At 43.4% G+C, this 27,762-nt stretch overlaps 1 protein-coding gene across 2 annotated transcripts in view; it reads right to left on the bottom strand.

The window, feature by feature from the left end:
- The window catches only part of DAPK2 (death associated protein kinase 2), a 250,690-nt gene that overhangs the window by 166,745 nt on the left and 56,183 nt on the right, over positions 1-27,762 (bottom strand). For both annotated transcript variants that reach the window (XM_030188175.1, XM_030188164.1), the window contains exon 2: positions 24,805-24,902. In XM_030188175.1, the coding sequence (XP_030044035.1) occupies positions 24,805-24,881 (77 nt within the window). In that variant the 5' untranslated portion in view covers positions 24,882-24,902. The remainder of the gene's footprint in view (positions 1-24,804; positions 24,903-27,762) is intronic.

The following is a 27,762-nucleotide window of genomic DNA, read 5'->3' as shown; positions in this document are numbered from 1 at the left end:
GGGAATAATGTGGTCAATAACCATACATCTTAAAGATTCCGTGGAGTGCTGAAACAAAATGCAGTGTTGAACGAGCGGAGCTCCTGTACTTCGAGTGGAGATTCTTGATCTATGTTCCACCATTCTTGCATTCAAAGATCTGTTGGATTTACCAATGTATGCCTTGCCACAGGGGCATTTGATGTAGTAAATAATATGGGTTGTGCGACAGGTTGTTTGGTGTCTAAGTTGAATAGAGCGCCCATTATGGTAGAAACTTGTTGTTTCGATGGTCTGAGGGCAGGTTCTACATCCAGTTTTATTGCATTTACTATGACTGCCTTGTGTGTTGAACTCGGTGGCTCTAGGACCTGGCAAATCAGCTGGACTTAAAATTTCACTCAAATTGCGTGCTCGGGAAAAGGCCATCCTCAGACGACAATTTTCAAAAATAGGGTGGGCACGCATAATGTCCCAATGCTGTTTGATGATGTGTGTAGCAGCTTCTCCACCTTGTACATATCTCATGATGAACGTCATCATAGGATCTTCTTGTGATTTAGGTGTCGTGTTTTCTAAAAGTAAATCACGATTCACATATTTAGCCTTAGTAAATGCTTTGTTCAAAATCGTTTTAGGGTAACTACGTTGTATTAATCTGGACCCGAACGTCTTGGCTTGTTGACAGAAGTCTGTTTCATTGGTACAAATCCGTTTGTATCTTAAGAATTGTGAAAAAGGTAAGCTTTGACGAAGAGTTTTAGGATGACAGCTGCCAAATTCCAAAATGGAATTTTTGTCGGTGGATTTGATGTATACCTTAGTGTAAAACTTATTATCTTTCAAGGTAATATCCACATCCAGGAAGTGTATATTGTCGGTAGAAAATGTCACTGTGAACTGGATCCGTGGGTGGCAGTTGTTTAACCATAACTGAAAGGCTACTAATTCACTAGTGGTGCCCTTCCATAGGACAAAGATGTCGTCTATATACCTGCGCCATAGCACTGTATTATGGTAGTGAGGAGAAGATTGTAGCCATTTGTTCTCAAACGCAGCCATATACAGGTTGGCTAGAGTTGGGGCAAAAGTGGCTCCCATGGCCACACCTGAGGTTTGAAGGTATAGATTGTTACCGAATTTAAAAAAATTCTTACAAAGGGCTATTTTCAGTAGTGACATCAAAAATTTGGTTGGAACTTCATGAGGTCTCTGTCGCTTTTCTAGTTCTATATGTACTACCTCTATACTACCACTTTGATGTCACTACTGAAAATAGCCCTTTGTAAGAATTTTTTTAAATTCGGTAACAATCTATACCTTCAAACCTCAGGTGTGGCCATGGGAGCCACTTTTGCCCCAACTCTAGCCAACCTGTATATGGCTGCGTTTGAGAACAAATGGCTACAATCTTCTCCTCACTACCATAATACAGTGCTATGGCGCAGGTATATAGACGACATCTTTGTCCTATGGAAGGGCACCACTAGTGAATTAGTAGCCTTTCAGTTATGGTTAAACAACTGCCACCCACGGATCCAGTTCACAGTGACATTTTCTACCGACAATATACACTTCCTGGATGTGGATATTACCTTGAAAGATAATAAGTTTTACACTAAGGTATACATCAAATCCACCGACAAAAATTCCATTTTGGAATTTGGCAGCTGTCATCCTAAAACTCTTCGTCAAAGCTTACCTTTTTCACAATTCTTAAGATACAAACGGATTTGTACCAATGAAACAGACTTCTGTCAACAAGCCAAGACGTTCGGGTCCAGATTAATACAACGTAGTTACCCTAAAACGATTTTGAACAAAGCATTTACTAAGGCTAAATATGTGAATCGTGATTTACTTTTAGAAAACACGACACCTAAATCACAAGAAGATCCTATGATGACGTTCATCATGAGATATGTACAAGGTGGAGAAGCTGCTACACACATCATCAAACAGCATTGGGACATTATGCGTGCCCACCCTATTTTTGAAAATTGTCGTCTGAGGATGGCCTTTTCCCGAGCACGCAATTTGAGTGAAATTTTAAGTCCAGCTGATTTGCCAGGTCCTAGAGCCACCGAGTTCAACACACAAGGCAGTCATAGTAAATGCAATAAAACTGGATGTAGAACCTGCCCTCAGACCATCGAAACAACAAGTTTCTACCATAATGGGCGCTCTATTCAACTTAGACACCAAACAACCTGTCGCACAACCCATATTATTTACTACATCAAATGCCCCTGTGGCAAGGCATACATTGGTAAATCCAACAGATCTTTGAATGCAAGAATGGTGGAACATAGATCAAGAATCTCCACTCGAAGTACAGGAGCTCCGCTCGTTCAACACTGCATTTTGTTTCAGCACTCCACGGAATCTTTAAGATGTATGGTTATTGACCACATTATTCCCAATATCCGTGGAGGCAACATCAACAGATTATTATTACAGAGAGAAACACAATGGATTTTTCGTTTGAATACAGTTGAACCGTATGGCCTGAATGCTTATTTGCAATGGAACTGTTTCTTTTAATTTGAATTTTAATGTTAGATCAGCAATCCTTGCCACAGTTTGCAGAGGTGGAGTTTAGATGGCCAATCCTATAACATCATTGCCTTTTCTGATTGGTGATTTTTTGACATCATCGCAGATCAGCTGTTGATGACGTAGCCTTTGTAGGTGGAGTCAAGACAGCTATAATTAAAACGCCAGCGCCATCTTAGATTGGCGATATACAGATATCAGCCACCGATACTGTGAGTCCAGGCGCCGGGCATGCTCAGCAAGTAAATGTTAACTAAGCTGTTTTTAATAATCACAATTTCGTTTCCGTTTTGCAGAGATACATGCCCTTGACAAAGCAAGAGACCGCGAAACAGGGTCCTGTCGGGCGTTCAACGGTATCGAAGTTATCAGGCAGGTTTCACAATGGTATGGTGAAACCCGGGAAGCTCCAGCTTTAGAAACTAGCACGACACAGTCTGGAGCCCGCAAGTTAAGTAACCTTAGTGCATTATTTGCTTATGTACTGCAATAATGTTTAATTATTGAACCAATTGAACAGTAGTATATTTAAAGTGTGTAGTGCTCGTTGACCTGTTGGGGCATTTAAGTAATAGAAATCTATGAGACACCCCAGTTCAGGTATATATATGAGCGCTGTCTGATACTACTGGTTGGCTGGAGGTAATCTATGATTATAGATACATTTAGTCCCCTGAGTCATACCAATATTTGGCACATGTGGACATTGAATGAGTTATGAGATAACCTCCGTAGTCAACAAGGTTCTTATTGCAATATATTTTCTTAGCCCAACTATTGTTATATCCTAGAAATAAGCAGTGGATTTCCCCCAAGTCATTTTAATAATGGTCTATGGACTTTTCATTTAGGAAGCCAGCCAAATATTTTTTAAACCCCGCTAAGCTAACTGCTTTTATTACATTCTCTGGCAATGAATTCCAGACTTTAATTACATGTTGAGTGAAGAAAAACTTTCTACGATTTATTTTAAATTTACTACTTTGTAGCTTCATTGCGTGCTCCCTAGCCCTAGCATTTTTGGAAAGAGTAAACAAACAATTCACGTCTACCTATTTCACTCCACTCATTATTTTATAGACCTCTATCATATCTCCCCTCAGCCATCTTTTCTCCAGGCTGAAGAGCCCACTTTTGCCTTTCCTCATAGGGAAGTTGTCCCATCCCCTTTATCATTTTCGTCGCCCTTCTCTGCACCTTTTCTAATTCCACTATATCTTTTTTAAGATGCGGCGACCAGAATTGAACACAGTATTCGAGGTGCGGTCACACCATGGAGCGATACAAAGGCATTATAACATCATCATTTTTGTTTTCCATTCCTTTCCTAATAATACCTAACATTCTGTTTGCTTTCTTAGCCGCCGCACACTGACCAGAGAGTTTCAACATTTCATCAACGACGACATCTAGATCCCTTTCCATGTTGGTGACTCCTAATCTAGAACCTTGCATTACGTAGCTATAATTTGGGTTCCTCTTTCCCACATGCATCACTTTGCACTTGCTCACATTAAACGCCATCTGCCATTTGGATGCCCAGTCTCATAAGGTCCTCTTGTAATTTTTCACAATCCTCTTGTGATTTGACAACTTTGAATAACTTTGTGTCGTCAGCAAATTTAATTACCTCACTAGTTATTCCCACCTCTAGATTATTTATAAATATGTTAAAAGCAGCGGTCCCAGCACAGGCCCCTGGGGAACCCCACTATCTACTCTTCTCCATTGAGAATACTGACCATTTAACCCTACTCTCTGTTTTCTATCTTTTAACCAGTTTTTAATCCACAGTAGAATACTACCTTCTATCCCATGACTTTCCAATTTCCTCTGGAGTCTTTCATGAGGTAATTTGTCAAACGCCTTTTGAAAACCCAGATACACAATATTGACTGGGTCACCTTTATCCACATGTTTGTTCACCCCTTCAAAAAATGTAATAGATTGGTGAGGCAAGATTTCCCTTCACTACATAGTAACATAGTAACATAGTAGATGACGGCAGAAAAAGACCTGCACGGTCCATCCAGTCTGCCCAACAAAATAACTCATATTTGCTGCTTTTTGTACCTGTGCACTTCAGGGCACAGACCGTATAAGTCTGCCCAGCACTATCCCCGCCTCCCAACCACCCGCCCCTCCTCCCAACCACCGGCTCCGGCACAGACCGCACAAGTCTGCCCAGCACCATCCCCACCTCCCAACCACCAGCCCCGCCTCCCAACCCCAGCTCCGGCACAGACCGTACAAGTCTGTCCAGCACTATCCCCGCCTCCCAACCACCAGCCCCGCCTTCCGATCCTGACTAAGCTCCTGAGGATCCATTCCTTCGGCACAGGATTCCTTTATGCTTATCCCACTAAATCCATGCTGGCTTGTCTCATTAATCCATGCTTTTGAATAAGCTCTTTAAGTTTGCTCTTTATAATAGTCCCTACCATTTTGCTCGGCACCGACTTGTTTTTGGTTACATATAGTAACATAGTAGATGACAGCAGAAAAAGACCTGCACGGTCCATCCAGTCTGCCCAACAAGATAAACTCATATGTGCTACTTTTTGTGTATACCTTACCTTGATTTGTACCTGTCCTTTTCAGGGCACAGACTGTGTAAGTCTGCCCAGCACTATCCCCACCTCCCAACCACCAGCCCCGCTTCCCACCACCGGCTCTGGCCCAGTCCGTATAAGTCTGCCCAGCACCATCCTTGCCTCCCGCCACCGGCTCTGCCACCCAATCTCGGCTAAGCTCCTTAGGATCCATTCCTTCTGAACAGGATTCCTTTATGTTTATCCCACGTGTGCTTGAATTCTGTTGGCCTACATCCCTTCCCTACTTTGATAGACAACAAAATAGATGCATCCATGTACACTTACACCTGCTCAGGAGATGGCATAAATGTATGCACAAAAATACACACAATTGCTCGTATTTTATAAAATAAATGAGTAATTGCAGTTCTGCCTGTTTCACCCAAACACCTCTCCTGAACACGTCTAATCTAGAATCACATATAAATACATGCTTAATTGAACCTCCTGTAATTTTATGTGTGGGATAATTCGATAAGAGACCTTTTACTCATTTATACTGGAACATACACACACAAAGTCCTTTATAAAAATTACCCTTTCAAGTAAAACCCCTGCACTAAGAGATGCATCAGTTTTTCACAAGCAATTTCAGGGTAATGCAATGGACAGTTGTATGAGCAGATTTACTTTAATTTCTGACTTTGATGAAGTCAGGGACTGTATCTCCGTGAAAAAGATTATTTTTAAAATAAATAAATAAAAGGTCCAGGCTGAATTCTGGCTGCTAGAAGTACTTCAGGGTCAGCATTCAGGAAAGCAAACCCATCAATAGGGGCTGCAACTTCAATAATACCCTGCACAGCATCCAGGGCCAGAATATGTTAGGAAAATATGTTTTTATTGTCTTAAAGAAGACAAAAATGTAACTGAATGAATGAAAAAAATGTAATGGAATAGAATGAAAAAGAAAACTATTGAACCAAGTTTTATACCCTCTTAAAAAACAAAAAAACACCCCACACATTTATTCAAGTGTAATGAGATGATCTCAAGCAAGATAAAAGAAAAGGTCAACCACCAGAAAGTGCAAAATTCCCCCCACCCCCACCTCTGTGGTAGCAAATACAGACACTTCCAGATCCACTCATGAGAGGAACTGTCCCTAACTGATAAAAAGTCAAGTTATTAGTCATTAAGACATTAACAGAAATGCTTCCTAACGGCCCTGACCTGCAGATTTCTGCTGTTTTGATGTTGTTAGACAAAACCTGTGACAGAATTCAAAAAGTTGTGGGTTAAGCCCAAAGGATCTCTATTTATCAAAGCAAAACAAATGATATAGAAGGGTGTAACCTGAACAGACCTGCACAGACCTAACAAAGGCACAGAAGACAGGGCAGCCAGGGCTGGCGTTAGGGGGTGGCAAACAGGACAATTGCCCTGGGCCCCCATACCATATGGGGCCCCAAAACTGCCTCAAGCTAAAGGAGGCATAGACTGGGGGCCAGTTTTGGGGTCCCCTCCCTGGTTTCTGCCCTGGGCCCCTGAATGTCTAACACTAGCTCTGAGGGCAGCTCAATCTGGCCTGAGGCAGAGATGAAATGCTGCCCCCACTGCTGCTGCTTCCGCCCGGTCTAGCATCTCCCCCCTGCTCTCTTCAACCCTCTTTCCTAAGTTTACCTTTTTTATTCTTTTCCAAAAGGTGGCAGAGATTCCCATAGGCTGCCCTGCCACGGCACCAATCTCTTCGCTCTACTGTATCCCGCCTCTGAGAAAACAGGAAGTTACGTCAAGAGGCAGGCCGCAGTAGGGAGAAGAGGTCGGAGCCGGCGGCAGGGCAGCCTATGGTAATCGCTGCCACTGCCGCCTTTTGGAAAAGAAAAAAAATAAGGTAAATGTGGGAAGAGGGTTGAGGAGGGAAGGGGAGCGTGCTGGTCCCTGGAGAATGCCACCTGAGGCTCCTGCCTCAGTTGGCCTAATGGTAGGGCTGCTAATAATAGAGGAATTATCCTGCACGTTCTGCACAGAGTGCCAGGTACGACTCTGTCCACCTTGCTGGGAAGGTTAGATAGACCACGCTAGTCTTTATCTACCATCTGTTACTATGCTACTAAGAAAATCCATGAATAGCAGACTTACATGATTAGCGGCAGCTGCTTACCTTAGGTACAAACATACTGTAAACTCTCTGGGGACAGGGAAATACCTGGTGTACCTGAATGTAAACCATTTTGAGCTACAATTGAAGAAGGAATGTGCTAAATCCAAAATCCCCTATTTTTGCTTTTACCTCTCCTGATACTGTGTGGTACCTTCAACTATAACAGAATCTCTCTGAAGGGTCTGAGGGGTAATCTCCTTCATACATTTATCTTACTGGCTTATTATGTTGCATTTGTTTTCTGCATTTTATTGGTCTTCTAGTTCCCTTATTGCAGTGCTGTAATGGCTGTATTAGGCATGATATTTTTTTCTCTTTACTGAAACTTGCAGAGAAGTGCTTACAACAGGACTTTTTGACCACACAAGACCCTCATAGAAAAGAACTTGAAATTTATGCAGACACCAAAGCAACGATCTGGGTCATCCATGGTCCTTTTAGTAACAGGGCACCGTATAAGCTGTGGCCTTACAGGAAAACTGCAAGAAACCTGAAGAATATTATGTGACTTCTGATTTTTTTTCAAAGTAACTTTTCATTGAAGTCATCCCCAGAATTGGTACTGCTTAACTGTCATGAGCTAGAAAGGAAGTCTGTCTTCTTCACACAGCAGCACTGTGCAAGGCGGGTAATTAAATTAAATGTATAAATAAATAAACAAACAAACAAATAAATAAATATACTACTACTACTTAGCATTTCTATAGCGCTACAAGGGTTACGCAGCGCTGTACAAGTTAAAACATGGGGAAGGACGGTCCCTGCTCAAAAGAGCTTACAATCTATATATAATATAATATAATATAATATAATCTATATATAAGATAATATAATATAATATAATATAATATAATATTTAGGTGTTGAACAACTTCCAGCCTCAGGTCCTTATTTTAAAAGGAACCAAGTGGAAATACTACCATTTACCCACGTGAACTGCAAATGGTGGAACTCGATTCCTATAGTCATAAGAAGCATCACAAACCACCTCCAGTTCAGAAAAGACCTAAAGACCTACCTCTTCAGGAAATTCTATGAGTAAAATATGCACTAATCATTCTGGAACAACAATACACTACACAACCTCTAACTGTAACACATCTTTTCATTTAAGAAATGAATTAAGACATTCCTCCTTAAGAAACCCAATGACTATTCCATACTCACTAATCTTGCCAACCACTGTAAAACACAGCATCATACAAGCTTATAAATGTAATTGAATCAATGTAATCTCTAACAACTGTTAAATGTAAGCCACATTGAACCAATTGGATAATTGTGGGATATAAACATGAATACATAAATAAACGTGTAAAGGCTATTTTGACATGAGAGCTGTTCACAAGTGGTTATGCTCACCACGTGTATTTTATTGGAAGGTGTAGTAGAGGCAAGGAGAGGGAAGGGTAGGCCTAATGAATTGACACGGATTTCCCATTTTACAAGGGGAATCCAAGTGGTGAGAAAAATCTACATGCTGGCATTTACACTTGTCCCCAGGTATGTGTAAGAACCTGCTTGAAGGGACAGGCATAAATGCTGAAGTCTGCCCTCCCCTCCCCCTCAAGAGTGACCCCCTCCTCCCAGTTACAACCAAACACAATTTAAAACAGTGGTGGTATATTATATATTAAGTGGGAATATGAACTTTGATTTGTACTGTATCCTATAGAGAGATCGACTAAACAGAAGCACACCACATGCATGTGGGAGTTTAAACTGGAAGATATATGATTATATACGAACCTTATTGAAAAACAATTGCACTTTATATTCAAGCAGACATAGGGCATAACCTATTCAAGAGTGGACTTTGTTCTAACTAAAAAGATTGAGAATAGAAAGTAGTACAGAACGCTGTAGCAAGGGTGCTGGTAGATGCCTCAAGGTGGGACCATATGACTCCCACTTTGAGGCAGCTACACTGGCTACCTGCATGCTTTAGAATACAGTTTAAGGTAGTATGTTTGTTGCATCAGACTGTCTATGGGATTGTTGCATGCAGGGCTGCCGATAGACCCAGCCGTCCTGGGGCAGGACCGGACCACTGCACCCCCCCTCTGGCCACCACAGCGCCACCTCCCCACACTTGGACCGCCACCACACCAACTTGCGCAGCCCACCCCCTACCGACTGCTTCTGTCCCTTCCTGCTCCTGCTGTGCGTGCTGCCCAGGACCTGGATGATTACATTAACGTGATATCACATTAATACAATCATCCAGGTCCTGGGCGGCATGCAGCAGGAGAAAGACCAAGAGAAGACAGACCCATCCGGAAGCAGGCAGGAAGAAGCTTGCCGGGCCCGCCCCCCTCCCCTCCCCCCTCCCCCTCCCCCCCTTGGAGGCTGGTCCCCGGGAATTTTGCCCCTGCTGTTCCTCCTCTCAGCTGCCATGGTTCCATGGTACTTACATTTTGTTACAAAATTGTTTCTATCAGCTAGAGGTCTTAGCATAGGCGCCCCGTATAAGAGGCTTGGGGAGGCTAAGCCTCCCCAGCCCAATCGTGGACTTCCCTTGGCTGCTCTTTAAAAGAGATGGCGCCTAAGCGCCAAAATGCTGCAGTGACCGGCGGTCTCTGCCTCTTCCCCCCTCCTGCGCGAGTCTTGCACCTCCCCCCCCCGCTCTCACCCATCCATCCATGTTGTCACTCCATCTCCGACCTGAGGTGTTCTCCCTCCGACGCCGGCGAATCGGCGACGGCGATGCACATAGCCAGCCTTAATCTGCCTGCATCAGAGCCTCTCCCTCAGACGCGTCTCGCCTCCTCTAATTCAACTTCCTGTCTTATGCAGAGGCGGGACGCGTCTGAGGGAGAGGCTCCGACGCAGGCAGATTAAGGCTGGCTATGTGCATTGCCGTCGCCGATTCGTCGGCGTCGGAGGGAGAATGCCTCAGGCTTTAATAACAAGCAAAATATACTGGGCAAGGACTGGAGGAAAGTGGAAATGGGAGATCAGAGTAAGACATTCTGGATACAGAGGAAGGTGGGAGGAAAGATTGGGAAAAAGGAAGAAGGAAATGGAGATTGGAGGAGCATGCTGGATATTGTGGAAGGGGAGTTTGAGGGCATGCTGTGCACAGAGGAATGGGAGAGGAGAGATTGGGGAACATTCTGGGCATGGACAGTGGAAAGGAAGATTGGGGAACATGGTGGAAGGGGAGATTGTGGGACATGCTGGGCATGGAAAAATGTGAGAAAGAAAATGGGGGGTTCATGCTGGGCATGGAGGAGGGTAGAAAAAGGGCGATTAGGGTGACATGCTGGGCACAGAGGAGTGAAGGTGGGAGGAAAGATCAGGGGGTGGTGCTGGAGAGGAGGGAAGGTGGAAAGAGAAATCAGGGAGATGCTGGTTAGGAAGGAAGGTGGAAGAGAAAACCAGGAAGAGATGCTGGGCAAGAAGGAAGGGAAGAAAGGAGAGATGCTTGGCATCAATGGAAAGGAAAGAGGAGAGAGGGGAGATGTTAGAAATGGGTGGGGAAAGAGATGCAGAGCTAGATAGAAGCAGTAAAAAGAGGGAGCTAGAAGACTGGAGGATGAGAAAGAGGGATAAAGTTTGAGAGGCAAAAAATGTATTGGGGGAAGATGAGCATGAAGAAAAATCAATGTCGGAGTGGAAGAAATTGAGAAAATATAACATGGCAAATGAACAGGAGGCCCTGGACAGTGATCTAAGGGATACAGAGAGAGAATGAGACTACTATGCTTAGAAAAATAGCATTACCAGGCATAAAGGTAGAAAATTAATTTTATTTTCCATTTATTGATTGAAATTTGTCAGCTTTGGGAATTAAAATCTGCTATCTGTATATTTTGCACTGTACATAAGGAAGGTTGCTGGACATGGGTGGATGGAGGGGAGAGGAGGGTTGCTGGACATGGAAGGAGGGGAGGGAAGAGTGAGGAAGGAGATGAGATGAGGGAAAAGGAAGAGAGAAAAACTGCACATGGAGGAAGAAAATAGGCAGAAGCTGGATCCACTGGACAGTCAAATCTGTGGAGGACCCAGCTTTTACTTCTGGATGTAGGGCAAGAAATGAAGAAAAAAGGTGGAAAGTAAAGAAATAAATGGAAAGGAAGCCCTGGAAACGAAGTTAAGAGGACAGATAGCAGCAGAATTGGATGATCAGAAAAACAAAGTCACCAGACAACAAAGGTAGAAAAGATCATTTTATTTTCATTATAGTGTTTGGAATATGTCCACTTTGAGAATTAGATGCTCAACATTAAAAGTTTATATTTATTTACTTATTTATGGCATTTTATCCCACATTTAACATGAATTAGGGTGTTTTGTGGCTCTACATGAGAATTGTGATATTATGATCCCTTGTTTCATATTGTTGACGGTCTGCATTTTCCATATGGGTGGTATATTGGTGTATTAGGTTCTGCCCAGTGTAATATTTATGGTACAGTAAGGTTCTGAATGTGTTTTTGCACAAAGTTGTGCATAGTGTTTTGCAGTTGAGCGATTGTGGTTAGTATATACTTTGTACGTGCAGGACGTGCAGGACGTGCAGGACGTCAGACTCAGAAACAGAATGAAGCTGTTTCTGAGTCTGACGTCCTGCACGTACAACGTGCAGCGACGTCAGACTCAAAAGAAACTTTCGTCGGCGCCAGCTTCGGTGGAAAAATGAAAGGACCTTGGCTTGGCTGGCGGGGGTTGGGGGTCCCCCGCCAGCTGACGGAATTCTTTAAAGGCAGCCGGCAGGGGCAGGAGGACGCGGACCTCGGCTGGCGGGGGTTGGGGTCCCCCGCCAGCGAAGGTAGGCGAGCAACGGAGGGGGAGGGTTGGCAATGGCAGCGGCTGGGGGGAGGGGGATCGGCAATGGCGGCGGCGGCGGCTATAATGTGCCCCCTCACTCTGGCCCTGGCCCCCCCTACCGCCGCAGGTCAGATACGCCCCTGGATACACCCTATGAGAGTTAGGTGTGGAGCTTTATAGAATAACGTAGAGCCAGTTATATCTACAAATTCTAACTAATGCCAATTAACTGCAATAATTGGTTATTAGCATCCAATTATTGCTAGTTAAGGGCTTATTGATCAATTAAGTTCTGTGCGCAACTTGGGTATAATATATCGAATCCAGGGGGAAAAGTATTTCTGCAAACAATGAGGGGGAAAATCACTGATAGGCAGATGATCAGAAGCTCTAAAATTAGTGCCAGAACAGCTAATATAGGCACACTATTAGCTCTGATCATAGGGATACTTCTGTGGGAGGATTCTGCCTGGGCATGCGCCCAACGCATAATCCTACCGCAGAAGTTATTTGATAGGTCTGGGCTGTCAAAAAAGCTCAACATTCCACGGGGCTTGAGGTCCTGTGGACCTCCAGACCCCACCCTGCCCGACAGAGCAGACCCACCTGACCTGACCCGATTATCCCCTCCCACCACAGAAGATGAGCTGACGACCCTCCCCCACCCCCGTGACAGAAAAGACCTCCTTGGTGGTCTTGTGCCCCCATACCCCATCCCAACCCCCATCCCCACAATAGAAGAAAAGAGTTGGAGATCTGGTGAACCTTCAGCCCTAACCTGGTGGTCTAGTGGCCCCCTCAGCCCCCTCTCCATACCTTTGATGACGAGGAAGGAGTAGCACTCCAGCCTCATTCCAGCGCTGCCTCCAAAATGGCAGCATACTACCCTGCCCAGTTCATCCTGGGTGGAGTTTCCTTATACGGTAAGGAAGCCCTGCCCAGCGTGAACCACCATTTTGAAGGTGGCACTGGAATGAGGAGGGAGTGCTACTCCCTCCTTGTCATCAAAGGTACAGGGAGGGGGGGAGGGGGCTGATAGACTATCAGGTTGGGGCTGGGTCCACTGGACCTCCAACCCTTTTCTTCTATCGGGGGTGGGGGTCAGATCAGGGTAAGGGGGAAGAGCTAGATCACCAGGGAGGTCTTTTCTATTGGGGGATGGGGGGTCGGGTTGAGGTAAGGGGGGCGCTAGACCACCATGGAGGCCTTTTCTGTCAGTGTTGGGGGGGGGGGGGGGTCGTCAGTTCATTTTCTGTCCAGGGGGGTTGTTGGGTTGGGTCTGACCAGCCTTGTGTTTGAGGGTGCGGGTTTTAGGTTTGACAGGTCTGGGATTTCAAACCCTGATCTCCCTAATTCCTACAAATCCTAATGCCAGCTCCAAGCTGGCATATGGTTTGCAGCGGATGCAGAATCCTTGTTTGGTATGCTGCCTACTGATCATGAGAGCGGAATGTGGGAGACCTTCGTTTGCATGCATTTGCATGCAATTCGCGGTCAGAGCTCTGACCGTCGGGCGAGAGCAAACATTGGGGCTAGTATGGTGCTATTGGCCTCTAGTACCCGTGTTTGTTTTTAATCATCTGAGCATGAAACAGGCAAGCAGAAAAGAATCCAAAAAATGAGGTGCTAAGTAAAGTACAGAGGATCTGAAAGTATTTCAAGATAAACACAAAATCAGCGGCAGTCAAAAGACCTTATAAAGCTGTGAACAGTCAAAAATACAATAAATAGCTCTGAAGCAGATAGGATGAAGTATTTGAAGAAGAATGATTGACAATATCAGGGGAAAGCCTGTAAGAGACATTCGCTGATTATATTAAAAGTACATGCACACTGAAGTTAACAGGAAGGGCCTGTATCAGAGAAGGAGCCTGAACAGGAAATCTAAAATGAGGGAAGGCAACTAGGGAAGGTGGACTATCAGCAAAAGTATAGAGACAAATTTTATAACAAATTGCCTAGACTGAAAGATCAGGCCCTAGCCTATTTTATCCATATATACCTGGTGTACTTCAGTGTAAACCACTTTGAACTACTATTGAAGAAGGCATGTGCTAAACCCAAAATCCCCTATTTTTTTTAATTCTCCTGATACTGTGTGGTACCTTCAACTATAAGAGAATCTCTCTGAAGGGTCTGAGGGGTAATCTCCTTAATACATTTATCTTACTGGCTTATTATGATGCATTTGTTGTCTGCATTTTTTTGGTCTTCTAGTTCCCTTATTGCAGTGCTGTAATGGCTGTAATAGGCATGCTTTTTTTTTTTTCTCTCTTTACTGAAACTTGCAGAGAGGTGCTTACAACAGGACTTTTTGACCACACAAGACGACCCTCATAGAAAAGGCACAGGGTTCATGCTCTTTTTTGTGTGAAGAGCTGTGAAATATGCTTGTGAAAGCAGCAGGAAACTTGTGGCTATGCTGAACTGCTTAGGCGCACATGACCCAGTACAAATGTACAGGGTCATTTGAAGGAAAAAGAAGTTGAAATTTATGCAGACACCAAAGCAACGATCTGGGTCATCCAGGGTCCTTTTAGTAACAGGGCACTGTATAAGCTGTGGTATGACAGGAAAACTGCCGCTCCCCTCCTCCTCTTGCTGCTGCAGGAAAAAGGAAGTTGACAGCATGCCTTCAGCCACCGTCTCCAGGACTCCCTGAGTTTGGTCAGTTCTCACGCGAACTGAGCATGTGTGCGAGGAATGCCACCATCCGTTGTTGGAGGCATACATTTATGCATGCAATGGGCATGTAACTGTTAATATCCAGTTTATACAGCTGCTCTATAACTCTGTAATTCTATAATCTTAGTGCTTAAATGTAAGCACCATTTTATGCCCGAATTATGTAAACCACTTAATTTTGAAAAAAGTTGAATTTTGAAACTTGATTATGGAATACTAGCACGTGTCTGAATGTAGTATTCAAGCACATAAGTGCCGGTTGGGTTCTAAGCGGTATTCTATAGGGTTAGCATACAACTGTAAGGGGGGGGGGGACACATGTATGACGAGGCCTGGGGGGGTCCCATACTTAGGTGCATAACTTATAGAATAAGTTATATGTTCAAATGCAACATTAATGTGCTAGTATCTACACCTGCCTTTTACATGGCATAAGTGATGGCGCCTAAAAGTTGGCGTGCAAATGCCAACTTACACTCTGTTCTATAATGGAATCTGGGCACCAGATGGTGTTATAGAATTTGCATTCAGCGCTATGCATCCTAGTGCCCAAATGTGGGTGACCTTTATAGAATGGGCTCCTATCTGTGAATTTTCTCATAGCACTACCTCCTGGATTCTATATATGGCACCCAAATATGGGTTCACACCCATAGTGTATGGCCATCTTGAGTAACGAGCTGTTAACTAGCAATAATTGGCTGCTGGGCAGACTTATACGGTCTGTGCCCTGACAATGGCAGATATAAATCAAGGTAAGGTATACACAAAAAGTAGCACACGTGAAATTATCTTGTTGGGCAGACTGGATGGACCGTGCAGGTCTTTTTCTGCCGTCATCTACTATGTTACTATGTTATTGGCTCCAATTAGGATTTGCTTTGGATCTTGCTAAGTGCTAGTCTATAAAGATCCGCAAGCAAAATCTTTTCTTTTTCCTCTTCCTGGTGTAGCAAGTCCTGCAGCTGGTGTTCATGCAGGTCTCCAAATCACTGTTTCAGACAGAGAGGACATATACCCAGCTCTGGCACAGGGAAAAGTCTGTTACAGTCATTCAGCATTTAAAGAAGATCTTTCTTGAAAACTGCTTGAACATTCCTAGCATTCTGTTACCTCAATAAAGAAAACAATTACTTGTGAAAAATTCTGTAAAGTGCTATAAATACAGATCACCCTTTCAAAGAGAAGGGAAACCAGCTCAGACTGGAGCAGCATACATTTGTATGACTTCATTACTACTACTACTACTACTATTTAGCATTTCTATAGTGCTACAAGGCGTACATAAATTAAGCAAATCAAATCAATTAATGTGTACAGGAATGAGGAGAGGAGGGTAGGTGGAGGTGAGTGGTTACAAGTGGTTACGAGTCAAAAGCAATGTTAAAGAGGTGGGCTTTCAGTCTAGATTTAAAGGTGGCCAAGGATGGGGCAAGATGTAGGGGCTCAGGAAGTCTATTCCAGGCGTAGGTTGCAGTGAGACAGAAGGCGCGAAGTCTGGAGTTGGCAGTAGTGGAGAAGGGAACAGATAAGAAGGATTTATCCATGGAGCGGAGTGCACGGGAAGGGGTGTAGGGAAGGACAAGTGTGGAGAGATACTGGGGAGCAGCAGAGTGAGTACATTTATAGGTTAGTAGAAGAAGTTTGAACAGGATGCAAAAACGGATAGGGAGCCAGTGAAGCGACTTGAGGAGAGGGGTGGTATGAGTAAAGCGACCCTGGCGGAAGATGAGACGGGCAGCAGAGTTTTGAACCGATTGGAGAGGGGAGAGGTGATTAAGTGGGAGGCTAGCAAGAAGCAGATTGCAGTAGTCTAAACAAGAGGTGACAAGGGTGTGGATGAGGGTTTTGGTAGAGTGCTCGGAAAGAAAGGGGCGGATTTTACGGATGTTATAAAGAAAGAAACGACAGGTCTTGGCGATCTGCTGGATATGAGCAGAGAAGGAGAGAGAAGAGTCAAAGATGACCCCAAGGTTTCGAGCTGAGGAGACAGGGAGAATGAGAGAGCCATCAACAGAAATAGAAAACGGGGGGAGTGGGGAGGTGGGTTTGGGGGGAAAAATGAGAAGCTCGGTTTTGGTCATGTTTAATTTCAGGTGGCGTTGAGACATCCAGACAGCAATGTCAGACAAGCACGCTGAAACTTTGGTTTGGATGCAAGGTGAGATATCAGGGGTTGAAAGGTAGATTTGGGAGTCATCAGCATAGAGATGGTAGAAAAAGCCATGGGATGAGATTAATGAACCAAGGGAAGAAGTGTAGATAGAAAAGAGGAAGGGACCAAGAACAGAACCCTGAGGTACGCCGACAGGCAGAGGGATAGAAGTAGAAGAGGATCCACCAGAGTGAACACTGAAGGTGCTGAGGGAGAGGTAGGAAGAGAACCAGGAAAGGACCGAGCCCTGGAATCCAAGTGAGGACAGGGTATCGAGGAGTATGCTGTGATCGACAGTGTCAAAAACAGCGGAAAGATCAAGAAGAATGAGGATGGAATAGAGACCTCTGGATTTAGCCAGTAATAGGTCATTGGAGACTTTAGTAAGCACAGTTTCGTTTGAGTGGAGAGGGTAAAAACCAGATTGTAGTGGGTCAATATTAGTATGTGAGGAGAGAAAATCAAGGCAGCGGTGGTGAACGGCATGCTCAAGTTATTTGGAGAGAAAAGGGAGAAGGGAGATGGGTTGGTAATTAGAGGGACAAGTAGGGTCGAATGAAGGCTTCTTGAGGAGAGGTGTGACCACAGCATGTTTAAAGGCAGTAGGGACAGTTGCAGTGGAAAGTGAGAGGTTGAGAATGTGACAGATAAAAGGAATAAGAGCAGGTAAAATGGCATTAAGAAGGTGGGTGGGAATGGGATCAGAGGAACAGGTGGTACATTTTGAGGAAGAAAGGAGAAGTGTAGTTTCCTCTATAGTAACTTCAGGAAAGGAGGAAAAGGAATGAGGGGAAGGAGAGAGAGGGGAACGGACTAGTGGAGGGAGAGGTGGCGAGGTAGAGAATTCAAGGTTTATCTTTTGAACCTTGTTGTGAAAGAATTCAGCAAGGGTCTGAGGAGATAATGAAGGGGGAGTTGGGGGAGGGGGCACCTTGAGGAGAGAGTTCAATGTGGTGAAGAGAAGTCGAGGGTTAGAGCCAAGAGAGTTGGTCAGTTGGATATAATAATCCTATTTGGCGCGTAAAAGAGCAGATTGGAAGGAAGTCAGCATGAACTTAAAGTGTAAGAAATCAGCAAGGGCCCGAGATTTCCGCCAGAGGCATTTGGCGGAACGGGTACAGGAACGTAGGTAGCGGATATTAGAAGTCAGTCAAGGTTGGGGTTTTGTACGCCTTATAGGGCGGGTCATCAAAGGTGCAAGAGTGTCTAAGGCAGAGGATAGAGTATTGTTGTAAGAAGAAACAGCCTCATTGACAGACGTGGATGGTGCCACAGTAGAGAGGAGGTTTGAAACATGGGAGGATAGAGATGAAGGGTCAATATCGTGAAGATTCCTAGATAAATTAGATAAGATAGGACGGGACTGGGAGGGAGGAGATTTAAGTGTGAAAGTTATAAGATGGTGATCAGAGAGGGGAAGATCAGAGGCATGGAAACTAGAGGGTGAACAGTTGGAGGAGAAGATGAGATCAAGAAAGTGACCATTTTGATTAGTGGGGGAGGTGGAGCATAGTTGGAGATTAAAGGAGGATGTTCATACATTTCAAATTCTTGCTGACCTCCTTCCAGTCTGCTCTTTTACTTGCCAAACAGGACTACTACCAGAGCTTTTTTTGAGGGGGTACTTGGGAGTACTGAGTAACGGCACCTTTTCCATTGTCTGCTAAAATTGACCCATGGTCCCCAAGTTTTAATGAAAGAGCTCAGGCTCTACACACCAATTCTACCTTGTCATTGATTCTGTGGATGGTTGCAGGGGGCCTGACTATTGTGGGGTGTGTCTCTCAGTGATCACCCCACCCCTGAAGGGTGGCCTGGCATTTGAGTACCAGCACCTTTTTCGCTAGAAAAAACGCACTGACTATTACATCCAGTTTACAAATTCTCTTGGCTCAAACCCTCGACGTCTCTTTGCACACTGAACTCTCTCCTCAAAGTGCCTTCACCTCCAACACCCCCTTCACGTTTCCCCCAGACTCTGGCTGAGTTCTTTCATGATAAGGTTCACAAGATTAAACTTGAATTCTCAACCAGGTCACCTCCACCTCTCCTTCCCTCTAGTCCATTCTCTTAACCCTCCAACCCCTGCCTCCTTTTCTTCCTTTTCTGAAATCACTGAAGAGGAAACTACACATCTTATTTCCTCCTCGAAACTAACTACCTGTTCCTCTGATCCTATTCCCACCCATCTACTTAACACTATCTCTCCTACTGTCATCCCTTTTATCTGTCATATCCTCAATCTTTCACTGTCCACTGCGACTGTTCCTGATGCCTTCAAACATGCCGTAGTCACACCACTCCTTAAAAAACCTTCATTGGACCCTACCTGTCCTTCCAACTATTGCCCCATCTCCCTCCTCCCTTTCCTATCCAAGATACTTGAACGTGTTGTTCACCGCCATTGCCTTGACTTTCTTTCATCTCAAGCTATTCTTGATCCACTTCAATCTGGCTTTTGACCCCTTCATTCAACTGAAACAGTGCTTGGTAAAGTCTCCAATGATCTGTTCCTGGCTAGATCCAAAGGTCTCTATTCTATCCTCATCCTTCTCGATCTATCTGCTGCTTTTGACACTGTTGATCACAGCCTACTCCTTGATATGCTGTCCTCATTTGGATTTCAGGGCTCTGTTCTTTCCTGGTTTTCTTCTTATCTCTCCCAGCGTAACTTTAGTGTATGCTCTAGTGGATCCTCCTCTACTTCTATCCCACTTTCAGTTGGTGTACCTCAGGGATCTGTCCTGGGACCTCTTCTTTTCTCCATCTATATTTCTTCCCTTGCTACTCTGATCTCATCCCATGGTTTTCAGTATCAGCTTTACGCTGATGACTCCCAGATCTACCTCTCCACACCAGAAATCTCAGCCGAAATCCAGGCCAAAGTATCAGCCTGCCTGTCTGACATTGCTGCATGGATGTCTCAGTGCCATCTGAAACTAAATATGACCAAGACTGAGCTTCTTATCTTTCCCCCTAAACCAACCTCTCCTCCGCCCCCATTCTCTATTTCTGTGGATAACACTCTCATCCTTCCTGTCTCATAAGCTCGTAACCTTGGGGTGATCTTCGACTCCTCCCTCTCCTTCTCTGCACATATTCAGCAGACTGCTAAAACCTGTCGTTTCTTTCTCTATAATATCACCAAAATTCGCCCTTTCCTTTCTGAGCACACTACCAGAACCCTCATCCACACTCTTATCACCTTTCGCTTAGACCATTGCAACTTGCTTCTCACAGATCTCCCACTTAGCCATCTCTCTCCTCTTCAATCTGTTCAAAATTCTGCTGCACGACTAATATTCCGCCAGTGTCGTTATGCTCATATTAGCCCTCTCCTCAAGTCACTTCACTGGCTTCCTATCCATTTCCGCATACTGTTCAAACTCCTCTTATTGACCTATAAGTGCATTCACTCTGCAGCTCCTCAGTACCTTTCCACTCTCATCTCTCCCTACATTCCTCCCCGGGAACTCCGTTCACTGGGTAAATCTCTCTTATCTGCACCCTTCTCCTCCACTGCTAACTCCAGACTCTGTTCCTTTTATCTTGCTTCATCATATGCCTGCAATAGACTCCCCGAGCCGGTACGTCAAGCTCCAACTCTGGCTGTCTTCAAATCTAAGCTAAAAGCCCACCTTTTTGATGCTGCTTTTAACTCCTAACCCTTATTCACTTGTTCAGAACCCTTATTTTATCATCCTCACTTTAATATTCCCTTATCTCTTGTTTGTCCTGTTTGTCTGTCCTAATTAGATTGTAAGCTCTGTTGAGCAGGGACTGTCTCTTCATGTTCAAATGTACAGCGGTGCGTACATCTAGTAGCGCTTTAGAAATAAGTAGTAGTAGCAGCAGCAGCATTCAGGGATATAGCTGATGGAGCTCTTTACAGGGTCTCAAGGCATGTGTGGTGCTGCAGTTTTAGGGGTTAGAGAAAATAGCTATTTTCTCTAACCCCTAAAACTGCAGCACCACACACAAGTCTTCATGGTATCAGCTTTCCTGTTTCATTTTCAGTCCCACTCAACCCGATATTCAAAAGTCCTTATTGGAGAGTGCCCTAGCAAGCCCATACTCATTAATTTTGAGTGGCTGCTGCTGAAAATCCTTACAGATTATCTCACACTATCTACATCAGGGGTGGCCAGCCATAGTCTTTGAGGGCCACAACTCAATTGGGTTTTCAAGATTTCCACAACGAAAATATGGCAACAAAATCTTTGACGAGTGAAAATTCAATCAGATGGGTTTTATAGCAAGGTCCAATAGCTGGATAGCCAAAACAAATTTCAGAGCGGCCTCAGTCATCATTATCTGAAATCTGTTGGGTGATATGGTCTTTATCTGTAGGCAGATAAAGACCATATGGCTTATTCAATCTGCCCATCCATGCCATCTATTCTTCCTATCACTTAGAGATCCTATATACTTGTCCCAAGCTCTCTTGAATTCAGATACTGTTTTCATCTCCACCACTTCCATAGGGAGGCCATTCTACGAATTCACCACCCTTTCCATGAAGAAGTATTTCCTCCATGCTTGCTCTCTATTGAGAGTGCCAGCAGCAGTGCCATTTAGAGACAAATCGTGATGGCACCTGGATTTAAAACAACCAATCATTTTATGCAAGTCACCCAACAGATTTCAGATAATTATGACTGAGGCCACCCTGAAATTTGTTTTGGCTATCCAGCTATTGGACCTTGCTGTAAAACTCATCTGATTGTATTTTCACTCTTCAAAAATTTTGTTGCCATATTTTTCAATTGCTGAATTTCTGAATGGAGCAGTGAACTCTACTCATTCCTGTGATATCACTCTGGGCTGTCTCCTCCCTTCAGATCCAAGTGGATGCTGAGGAACACTGTCTCAGGTATACTGCCAAAGGGACGTGCATAAGGGGTGTGTCAGCCCCTTACTAGGGACTTGTTTTAACTTTGCTCTCAAACATATTGTGCACTTCACATGAGGATATTGGATTTGGAATTGTGAAGTTTGTGGGGGATTATCATATAATGACTGATATTAACCTCACACAGTCAGTGCTATTTAAAATGCGGGCCAGTGTGGGTAAAAAAAAATGCCAGGTATTCAGAACCGGTATCTTGATACCGGTCATCACTAAATATATGGGAATCAGCACTGACCAGCAGTACTATCTGTTTAGTGGCAATAATCGGATAAAGTTAGGAGAGACTTTTTTCTTGTACTTAACTGTATCTAGTTATCTATCTGGTTAGTGGTCTGAATATCGCTGCTAACCAGATAACCTCTGCTCCTGTGGATCACCTCAGCATGCTTGGATAGTGCCAAGGTGATCAGAGGGAATATTCAGTGGCACAGTCCACTTAATGCCACTAAATATCTCATTTGCTGTCTGGTTAGCTATGCAGGCACCAGCACTAAATAATACCAATGCCAGTATAACTCCCAGTTCTTGCTGACTCTACCCCCAGACTGCCTAGCAAGAACTAGTGGATTTCCAACAACACTGCTGAAAATCCGGGGATGGCTTGGTCGATGTGGTTTAAGCAAGCAAAAGCCTCTCCTGTCCGCTTAAACCACACTGAATATTGACCCCCCCTTTATTTTCAGTATCATTCTAGAGATGTTCCTCCCTGCAGATGAAACACTGTAAGGAGGAACATTTTTGACCCTAGAAGGGGAATCCACGGAGGGGACATCTGCTAACTTTCTATCAAAGCAGCATTACTGGGGGAAAAACTGTTTAGCTAAGCCATTTTTCACACAAACATTACTGAGCCTCCTTTTGATCTGTTAATTTATTTAATTGGATTTTGCTCACACCTTTTTCAGTAGTAACTCAAGGTGAGTTACATTCAGGTACTCTGGATATTTCTCTGTCCCAGGAGGGCTCACAATCTAAGTTTGTATCTGAGGCAATGGAGGGTTAAGTGACTTGCCCAAGATCACAAGGAGCAGCAATGGGATTTGAACCGGCCACCTCTGGATTGCAAGACCAGTGCTCTAACCACTAGGCCACTCCTCTACTGCACTCCATGTCATTCTTGCAGAGTTAAACGTGTATATAGAGCTTCTAGTCAGCAGCATCTGGGATTGTAAAGTTACATAAATTGGGGGGGGGGGGGGGGATCTGGTACTGATCTTTATCAAAGTGAAAGCTTCAGAAATAATCCCAACTCTGTAAACCAAATGTCTAGACTGAGATGTCCATTTGAAGGAAATCAGAGTAAAACTACAATTCCTCTTTCTAGCCCTTCACAAGAGAATGTCAAATACCAAAAAATACTGCCCCTCATTCTATAGCCTTAGTGCTAGGAAGTTTAGCTGACTTCCCACAGAAGTGCAACTAGTACGTCGGCCCCCTACATGCAGGGTTTGGATAAAGCACTAATGTCAGAGTTTGGGTGAAAAAGTGCTACGCAATCGCTGACTCACTTTCTACAAGGTGCGTTCACAATTATCAGAGCTAGAATTTATTTAAAATTTATAACCTGTTCCATCTACAATGTTGAGCGGCTTACATATTAACATACATAATACATTGATGACTATAATGTATAGACGTATCAGTAAAAATAAAAATCTTTCATACAGTAAAATAGGATTTGAAATGTATTCAAAAAGCCTGCTGAAAAACAAAGCTTTTAGTTGTTTCCCCGAAGGAAAGAACCAGTTGAACTTGCCGCAAATGTTGAATAATTAATTCCACAATTTAGGGGCTGCCACTGCACTTTCATTAGGGATGTGCATGTGGTAAAAAAATGTCAGTTTATTGTCAGTTTATTTTCCTTTCTGTCATGATTTTTTTTTTTCAGTTTGTTTCACATATTCATTTTGTTAAAAAAAAATTTTAATGTGTCTTAAAACTTAACACACTCTAATCAACTTAATTCAAGTTAAATTGATGTGAAGGCAGATTTTAGAAAGAACATATAAACAGAATTCAGACGTCCAGGCCAGGATGTGTCAATCTGGGTAGCATTTTAGAAAAGGATCAGCTGATGTACAGCATTTCTAAAATACATGCAGGAATGGATGTGTATGTTGGTATTTCAGAAAATGAATGTGTATGTGCCAGCATGCCTGATATTTTAGAAACCTACAATTCTACATTTCCCAACCAGTCACAGAGCCCAATATCAGTTACCAGTATCATTTTCTGGTTGAAAAAAAAATACTGGGGGGGGGGGGGGGGGGGGGGGGGGGGAGGGATTATGGAGACAGTCTCTCCTAACCCCTTCAGTAGAACACTGGAGAAAATGAGTGTCTTTATATAAGTTTCAAGTTTTACTGAGACTTATTATCCCACCCAACAGTATATACTATATGGGCAGCATACAATTTAAAAAAAGGGGAAGGACATAAACAGCAATTAGATGACGCCTAGAAAGTAAGCTTACCTTGTATGCCGCCCCGATAAATAGGGTGTAGGGGAAAAAAAGGGGAGGGGGTCCTGGCCAGTGGTCCCACTGGACCACCATGGTTTTAATTTATTTTGGGGGGAGGTGGGGGGATCTGGGGTCCACTGGACCATCAGACCCATATGACTTTTGGGGAGTAGGGGGTATGGGGTCCACTGGACCACCACGGCTTTGACAAGAGGTCAACCCCTCTCCCCAAGGCTTGGCACTCTCCTAATGCCAGCTCTGAGCTGGTGTAGAGTTTGCAATGGGAGGAATGTCCGTGTTTGGCACACAGCCCACTGAGCATTGGGGAGGAACAGCTGATATCCTATCTAGCATGCATTTGCATGCTCATTGCACTCAGAGACAGGGAGCACGTTATTTCACGCACTCGTCGGCTCTAAGCATTCAGGGCAGCCCAACACTAATGGCCTCTAGCGCCCGCATTTGCTTCTGAACATAAGGGCCTAAATGTTTTCTTACATCCCGCTGTAACAATCAGTTCAGCTCCCTTTGCACATCAAGGTGAACTTCAAACTCTTCCCACTTAAAACAAAGCACATTGCTCACCTCCCTAGCTCTTCTCCAATCTCATAGAAATCTTCCACCTTCTGTTGTTTGAACGCAGCCATGCTTGGATTCCTCATCGGTGCTCTTCACAAACACAGCTGAAATAAGAAAACAGAACGTTATTTCTCACTTTTTAAGTCGGCGCTGTTCTATATAAAAACACAAATTTATCCGTGTGCTCGGATTTCACCTACTAATTAGCAACAACTATAGGAGGCAATTCTACAAAGTGTGTCAAGAGTTAGGGCCAAAGTCAGCATTTAAGTTGGCCTTTTACACCATGTCAATAGCAGGCTTAAATGCACACATCTAAATGCTCTACTTTGGTGTCTAAATTACACTATCCTGCCCTAAAATTAGAGAACACAATAACTCAAATTTTTGTCCAGTAGTTCCAGTCAGTACCAGTCCAAGGCAAGATGCTGTCTGAGGCAGAGCTAAGATGCCGCCCCCCCCCCCCCCCCCCCCCCCCCCCATTTGTGGCGTTTACCTGTTTTGTCATGTTCCATTGCCCCTGGTACAAAATAAGTACCTGAATATATGTAAACCGCTTTGAATGTAGTTGCAAAAACCTCAGAAAGGCGGTATATCAAGTCCCATTTCCCTTTCCCTATACCGTATAATTGATCAGTTAATGTTGAGTCTGTGATTTTGCATGTCATGATTTCAGTCATATGGGGTATATGTTCAGCTATGGTTTCTACTATAAAGAAGGATTTGTATATTAAGGCAACCCTGCCTCCTTTCTTTTTAGTTCTTTTGATGTGTGTTATTTTATATCCTGGAGGGCATAAATCAAGCAGGACTAGGTTGCATTTGGAGCCACGTTTCTGTTATGAATAGTATACCTAATTGATTGGTTTCAATCCAGTCTAATTATGGTTGACTTGTTAATCGCTGATCTCGCATTTATGTAACCTATACGAATGGGTACATATGTATCAATGTTGACGTTAGCGTACTTAACAGTCTGTAAATGTCTGTGCATTCTGTCTTTTTGATGTTGTGGCTATTATGGTTGTTATTTATGCTTATCTTTTTGGTATTGGTTAGGGTGTTGATCTCTGGTTTGTTTTGGTTTTTATAGTTTGGTCTTTCCAGTTGGTGGGGGGGGGGGGGGGGCATCATCTTGCTTTAATAAGTATGGGGATTTTGTTCCATTCGTTGATTGAGGCAGGTTGTAACCCTGTTATCCATAGTATTATCATGCAGTAGAAAAACAATGATCTAATATTCGCCATATGTTGTGGGACTTCTGGTAGCGTGGTGGTAATTAGAGGTTAATTGCCGGAGTCACCAGTGGTCTATCCAAGTCGCTTAGTAAACTTGACTTTATTCCACAATTTTTCCCTGATGCACAATGGTGCAAATTGTGTATTATAAAGACTGAGACAGAACAGGCAAAAAAAAATTGTAACAGCATCTATCATATATAGAGGGCTCCGCAATCAATCGGAGCTGGTCACAGAGACCATGAAAAAAAGAGTGTTTGCTTCCCAGTTATTAGGTAGGGTTTCTCTTTCAGGCTGCTGTTCCTCCATAGGCAGCTGTGAAGGGAGAGTTTAGAGCGGGCTACAGGCCGCAGTGTAGCTCTCATGTTCATGGATTTGACAATTTCCTTAGTTTGCTGTTTGAAGGAAGGTTACAAATGCAGACAGTTCTCTTTTTCAAGTCGCTGGCTTGGAATTACTTCAAGCAATGGAGAGGGGATTATGATACAGGTGTCATTTTTGCTACCTGGACATAGAAGCCCCCTTAAAATTTACCCCACACAACCAAAATGATCCAACTGTGCCCCAATCATATCCAGTAATATTACATGCACACCTTCACGTTTTTATTATTTTGTTATATTTGAAAAGAGTCACTAAAACCAATGCTCCCTCAATTTTTTCCAGGGGCGTGGGTTTGTGTGTGCAGTACTACACTACATGTTATTTTGCAAGTGAACATGGCAGCAAGTTCCCTCTCTACTCATCACATAAAATAAATGATCACATTTAAAACAACACAAAATCTATTGAGACAAGGCATGTCTGGACACTTTTTAACAAGTAATAAAATGCAATAATATATATTTTTTATATTTTATTTATTAATTTCAAAATAATTAACAAGAAATTTCTTGTACAGAAAGAGTAATGTCACCATCTTAAAGAAATAGTTATTAAGTAAATATATCTATCCACGACAATTACATCTCAAGTCCAAAATTCGGGCAAGGCACAATTCAAAGATTTATCATCAAGCATTTATATAAAGGAAAAAAACCACACTTTAAAAATTTATCATCAAACAATAATTCAATAATTTCAGGATAATTAGAAGGAGTATAAACCAAGCTTACTTCTCTTACGGAGTAGATGTTACAGGGATGACTAACAATGGGGTAGTGGCCAAAACCTGTTTAGAATCCAGGAAATTCTGCAAATGCTCACTTTCATAAAAAACATACTTAACTGAGTGAAGTTTTATCACACATTTACAAGGAAAATTGAGCCAAAAAATTCCTCCTAATTGGAGGACTCGAGGACGGAGTTTCAAAAATGCCTGGCGCCTTTTCTGTGTTTGCCTAGAAATATCAGGAAATATTTTTACTTTGCAATATAGAAAGATTTCCTCTCTGCGAGAGAAAAAAGTTTTTAAGATCCAGTCCCGATCTGGTTGCAACACAAAGTCCACTATCAGAGTAGCTGGTTGTACACCCAACAGCTCATTTTCTATTGTTTGAGAAAGATTTACATTTAACTCCTCAAATGATGTTTCCAACTTTGTCGTTAATGCTTGACCAGTGGGTTTCTTACTATAAGGTAACAAGTAGTAAGTTCTTGAGACTGGCGGGTACAATTGTTCTGAGATTTTTAATACTTCTGAGAGATATCTCTTAAAAGTTAACAAAGGTGCTACAGATGTCACTTTAGGAAAGTTTATGAGTCTCAAAGTTTTCATTCGCTGCTG

This window comes from Microcaecilia unicolor, chromosome 1, assembly GCF_901765095.1.
Source record: "Microcaecilia unicolor chromosome 1, aMicUni1.1, whole genome shotgun sequence".
NCBI classification, from domain to species: domain Eukaryota; kingdom Metazoa; phylum Chordata; class Amphibia; order Gymnophiona; family Siphonopidae; genus Microcaecilia; species Microcaecilia unicolor.
This window is presented reverse-complemented; position numbering and strand designations above follow the sequence as displayed.